This window comes from Oryzias melastigma, linkage group LG3 (genome assembly GCF_002922805.2).
Source record: "Oryzias melastigma strain HK-1 linkage group LG3, ASM292280v2, whole genome shotgun sequence".
In the NCBI taxonomy this organism is placed as follows: Eukaryota; Metazoa; Chordata; class Actinopteri; order Beloniformes; family Adrianichthyidae; genus Oryzias; species Oryzias melastigma.
In genome coordinates, this window is record NC_050514.1 from 30113111 (window position 1) to 30119148 (window position 6038).

The window sequence follows — 6038 nt, forward strand, 5'->3', positions numbered from 1 at the left end:
ATTGTTTACCTCAGAGCTATAGAAAACACAAGTGGCTTTTACGGTGAGTTCAGAGGAGCAAACGATGCCCCCATGACAAACAAAAAACATTATTCTCACAGATTAAATTATAAATTAATGTTGTTTTTTTTAGGATTATTCTGTGTAAATTCTTTTACAGGATGGATTAATGCTTGTATTTGTTTTAAGAAGTTTTGTTCTGGATATTAAATCTATCAAAAGGTCATCTGTACCTTTTAGTTTAATATTTTTTATTTAAAAATATTTGTTTTAAGCAGCCATTGCCTGATGCTTGGATTTATTAGTGTATATTCTTGTATATTCTATAGCTCTCTGATCCTTCCTTTCATGACCCACTAATCCTGTGAGAGTTCATTCGATTTAGACATTTCATTTGACAGCCCCGGGTCAAAAAGCACGGCAGGAATAATTCTTGCTTCTCGTAATCTGGACCGGAGCACCTGATAGATGGGATTAGAGTCCGAGCGGCAGCAACAGGGTGGCATTTATTGAAAACTGAGATTAAACGGAGAAATCTCACCTTTTTTTCCTGGAATGTTGAGAAGTTCCTCTATCTATCAGATCCTCGTGGAAAGAACTCTATTTGACTTCCTGTCATCACACAGACCTGTCCATCCAGATGAAATGAAGGGCTGACCGCGGCGACTGTTCCACCTAAAATGACCGTTTTGTTTCTCACCACCTAACAGCTCGGCTCTCTTTTGTTAGCCACAGCTCATGTCTGATCCTGTTTCCTTCTGTGAACTTTGTGTTTACATGTCCCCCCCCCTCCTCCTCACTGTGTTTGTGTCTCTTGTTTGTTTGTTGTGTTTCTTGAGCTCGATTGATCTGCACGTTGGATCAATTGTTCACCAAATGGACCGCATGCATGTAACTTTACGTCCAACCTGGCCGTCATGTTGCTTTTAGACGGACGATTAGCTCTTTGCCATTCTAAACATATGTAAATGTGTATGTTTAGAGACCGATTTGCATGAAAACATGCATGTATGATTCTTTGCACGTAAGGAGTTCATGCTTTCTAGTCAAAACCGTCACCCACGTTCACAAGCGCCCGGTGAGGCGGCTGCAGGGCTCTGACTCCCGTTTGCTTGTGGTAGGATTAAGGGCGGGGGCCAGGCCTGGGGAGCGAACCAGGATGGAGTGGTGAACAGCCAGCCCGGAGCTCGAGTGATGGACGAGCGTGAGCAGATGGCCATCAGCGGGGGCTTCATCCGCAGGTGAGATGGGGGTGTGTTCAGGTGAAGGAAGTCCGCATGAGTGATCAGCCATGATGAGTGAGCGTTTCTCACTGGTGATAAACTGGATTCTGAACTGTTTGATGTGAAGTTTTTGGGGTATTTAATGCTCGGATTTAGCTAATTGTAAAGTTTTTTTGATGTAAAAGTGTTAAATTAATGAAGTGTAAACAGTTAAGTATGTTACAGGTGTGATACAGTGCATCAGGAAAAACTAGAGCAAGGGTTTATTTAAAACAAGTTGTGACATCCTGCCCTTTCAAGACTAAATTAAATATTTCTAATATAAACACTTATATTCAGGTTAATTTACCTGATAATTAAATATATTGTGTCTTAAAATAAGTGTGTATTCCTCTAAAAAATATATTTGTTTACAGTAGAAATATATATATATGATATACTTTTATTTCCCAAAAACATTTTAAAACTACCCTTATTTCTAGACTATTATCCCATTTTAGGATAATTTTGTCTTAAAAATCAGAAAGTTTGTTTTCGCTTGCTCTCTTTTGAGGCCTTACTGTTAATGTTACTTACTTTTTATTCTTACTAATGTGTGTTACCTTAATGAATACATAATCTAAATAAATAAATTAAACCATATTCTTTACTTTCTCCATTTATTTCATGACCTGAAGTATTGTATTCACATTTAGATTTTGGCCCTTTGAATGAGAACGTTTGAGGTCCTCTGACATACACTGTAAAAAGTGAAACATTGGATCAATTAACTAAAGCTCTGTAATGTGTTACATTTAAAAACATTAGTTTTTATATCAAATTAATTGTTTGATTTAAATAAACCACCAACTCAAGATTTTAATTTGATGAAAACTAATAATTTTACATGTTAAATGTTCAATTTTTTTTTAGTGTACTTTGATTCCTTTTGGGGTTTTTTTTCAAATCTTCTGGGAATACTATGTAAAATGTTGTGTTTTTGCTGTGTAAGAGTGAACAGTTTTAGTGCTGTTGTTATGGACTGAATGTCACCCCCTCCATCACTGAAGCAACAAACAGGTCAGAAACGAAAGGCAGAGACAACGCCTCAGACCTGAGGTCCAGGCACCAGCCGCAGTGGAGACGCAGCATCAGCATTCATCCCGGCGCGTTCACACCGAACCCGCCCGCTGATCCGGGAGGAGCTGCACAAAAACTAGAATTCTGTTTTGCTGCTAAATCCCAGGAAGTTACATAAACAGGTTTGATCAGACAGACATCTGAGAGGAAGAGAGAAAAAGAAAAAGTTTCCACTATTCATTCATCCATCCATTTTCCTGACCGCTTCGTCCCTTTCGGGGTCGCGGCGGTGCCAGAGCCTAACCCGGCTGCTGATGGGCGAAGGCGGGGTACACCCTGGATAGGTCGCCAGTCTGTCGCAGGGCAAAAGATTGCACTAGATTTTCAAAATAAAGCTCCTAGATGGACTCTGCAAGGCTGTTAAACAAACTTCCTGGATGTTTTGGCTAATGATTGTTTATAATCTGGAGTTTTACTTTCATTCAGGAACCACTTAGTAATTTTGGGGTTACTTCTTGTTAGAAAACATAAATAAAAGTGAGGAAAATCATGATGAAGTAGCCATTTAAAACGTGAATAACACTAGATGACTTATTCTCACTGTAAAATTTTAAAAATTAGCAAAGCTTTTCCCACCAAAAGTGAGATTTCATGGAAGCAGCCCTTTTAAAATAAGCAGGATATGCCCTTTTACTGCCTCTAGTGGAATGATGAGGAACTACAGGCCAGAAAGGGTTTTTAAAAGGCCTATATCGTACTATTCCAAGCCTTTCAGAAGAAACTATATCCATAAATATGCTAATACATTACCTTTGACACACTAAAAAACACATTTTCTAATACATATGAGTTAATTTTGTGAGCACCTTTATCTACCTGGAAGTAAGTCGACACGATCTCAGAAACTTCACCTTTCGCTCCTTGTGGGTGTCACCCATTTCTCATCCTAGAACCGCCCTCTACAGAATGTGTATTTCACCTGCGAAAACAAACAAGATCACAACTTTTGCAAAGATAGATGTGCATGTAAAAATGAAAGTATTTTGTCGATCACTGCTAGCTTGGAGCGGAGAAAGTGTGTGTTTGTGTTAGCCTGGGGCGGAGCTGGCAGCGCAGACTCTTCCTGGAAGGGGCTGTTCTCACTTCATGACATCACAATGTGAGGACCTGCTTGTTTTTGTGAATTGGGAGGGGCTGGTGCTCAGACAGCAGGTTTTTAGAAGAATACTCAGAGATGTGTAAATGGAATAAAATACCACTTTGGGTTTTTTGTGAGGAATTAACATTAATTAACATTAAAAAAAAAACATTAACAAAAGCTTAAAAAAAAAGGTTGATTTTGCACAGTATAGACCCATTAAGGAAAGTTAGGATCATGCTATTAAGATAGAGGTCTTAGAAATGTGTGTCAAATATGATGCGTATGGTTGTATAGGGTAAAAAGAAGGTCCATCATTAAAAAATGGCACTTGTTTTAGAAAACGTATGATTCCTGGAATAAATTATTTTATTTAAAAATATATGTTTTAATTGTGAAGATTACTGCAGTTAAAAGTGAGAAAGAATGTTTTTACATAATTTGAGTCTCTTTCCGTATTAAAACTCGTGAGGTTCTTTCCAGTTTGGCGTTGGAGGCGGGGTTTCCACAGCTCATTTCCACTCGCCACTCCAGCAGTCTGTTGTCTCGGTTGCAGGGTAACAGACGACGCTCGGGAGAACGAGATGGACGAGAACCTGGAGCAGGTGGGCGGGATAATTGGCAACCTGCGTCACATGGCCTTGGACATGGGCCAGGAGATTGACACCCAGAACCGGCAGATTGACAGGATCATGGATAAGGTAGAGCGCGACGGCTGCACAAAACACTGGTTACTAGACACCCGTCTGACCATGTAGTTTGGTGTCATAGAGTCATTTTTAAGATTAATAACTCAATAACTGTTAAAATAATGCTAATATTGGGTCTTGGATTTAAAAAAATATCTATAAGGAAGTGGATCAGATAGAAGTTTAGGATGGATTACAGGCTTACTATAAAGCAGACCAACAGCACGTGCAGCTTATTCAAGGCAGATTATTCTGGCTTTGACACTCTAAAGCAGGGGTCCCCAAACTATGGCCCACGGGCCCGATCCGGCCCCCCTCCAAATTTGGCCCAGCCCCCCCAAACTGTTGTGGCTAAATTGACATTTTTTCAGTTTTTTAGGCTAATTTGGTAATTAACTAATATTTCAGCTACATGCTAGCTGTTTTATCTAATTTAGGCTTTTTTCATTTTTTTTAGGCTAATTTGGAGTTAAGCTAATACTTTAGCTTTATGTTAAATGTTTTGGCTAAATTTGATATTTTTTTAGGCTAATTTGGCACATAGCTAATATTTCAGCTACATACTAGCTGTTTTGGCTAATTTAAGCTTTTTTCATTTTTTTAGACTAATTTGGAGTTTAGCTAATATTTCAGCTACATGCTAGCTGTTTTGTGTAATTTAGGCTTTTTTAAATTGTTTAGGCTAATTTGGAGTTAAGCTAATACTTTAGCTTTATGCTAAATATTTTGGCTAAATTAGATATTTTTCCCAGTTTTTTAGGCTAATTTGGCACATAGCTAATATTTCAGCTACATGCTAGCTGTTTTGGCTAATTTAAGCTTTTTTAACTTTTTTAGACTAATTTGGAGTTTAGCTAATATTTACCTTTTTGTTAGATGTTTGGCTAAATTAGAAATGTGTCCATTTTTATGGGATGATTATGCATTTAGCTAATATTTCAGCTACATGCTAGCTGTTTTGGCTAATTTAAGTTTTTTCACTTTTTTAGAGATTTGGAGTTTAGCTAATATTTCAGCTTTATGCTAGATGTTTTGGCTAAATTAGACATTCTTTCAGTTTTTTTAGGCTAATTTGGCATATAGAAAATATTTCAGCTACATGCTAGCTGTTTTGGCTAATTTAGGCTTTTTTCATTTTTTTTAGGCTGCTTTGGAGTTTAGCTAATATTTTAGCTTTATGCTAATGTATTTACTAAATTAGATATTTTGTTTGAAATTTGGCCATGTTTGGCTTACTGGAAAACCACAAATCTTTATGTTTAGGCTGTGATTGTTACACTTTTTCTGTTAGCTTACAAACCGACCTCGGCCCCCCATCAGAGAAGAAAACAGTTATGTGGCCCTCACAAGAAAAAGTTTGGGGACCCCTCCTCTGATGGACAAAATCTGGTTGTTTAACCACCCCACACCCCTCATTTTCTTCTTTTTATTCTGTTTTTTGGCCCTGTTCGCCCCAACATCCCGACTCTCTAAATGCCGTTTCCCTCTTTTCAGGCCGACTCCAACAAGACTCGGATCGATGAGGCCAACCAACGTGCTACAAAGATGCTGGGCAGTGGCTAAACTGCAACTTAAAGTGCTTTCGTTTGGACCCCCCATGCCCCTACCCCCCAATCAACACCAACCAGCCCTGCGCCCTTTCCAACACCAACGTCTACAGCAGGCGCTGCAGAGTTCATGCTTTTATTGTGACACTGATAGAAGTTTTGCACACATATCACCCTCCCACCCATCCATCCCACTCATCACTGACCATTTGCCCCCCCCCAGCTCTTCTCGTCAATGTTGTTCTGTGATTTTTGCTATGAAGTGATAGTAGGACATCATCATCATCCTCCCTCAGAGCTGTACATAGGAGAACGCGTAGATCCCTCCTGCTCGTTTCCTCGTCCTCTCTTTATTTTTTTAATGTCTTTATGTAAATTAAAG

At 38.8% G+C, this 6038-nt stretch overlaps 1 protein-coding gene across 2 annotated transcripts in view; it reads left to right on the forward strand.

Moving 5' to 3' along the window:
* The window catches only part of LOC112160526 (synaptosomal-associated protein 25-A), a 45851-nt gene extending 39813 nt beyond the window's left edge, over window positions 1-6038 (forward strand). For both annotated transcript variants that reach the window (XM_024295127.2, XM_024295126.2), the window contains exons 6-8: window positions 1122-1241; window positions 3977-4121; window positions 5604-6038. In XM_024295127.2, the coding sequence (XP_024150895.1) occupies window positions 1122-1241; window positions 3977-4121; window positions 5604-5672 (334 nt within the window). In that variant the 3' untranslated portion in view covers window positions 5673-6038. The remainder of the gene's footprint in view (window positions 1-1121; window positions 1242-3976; window positions 4122-5603) is intronic.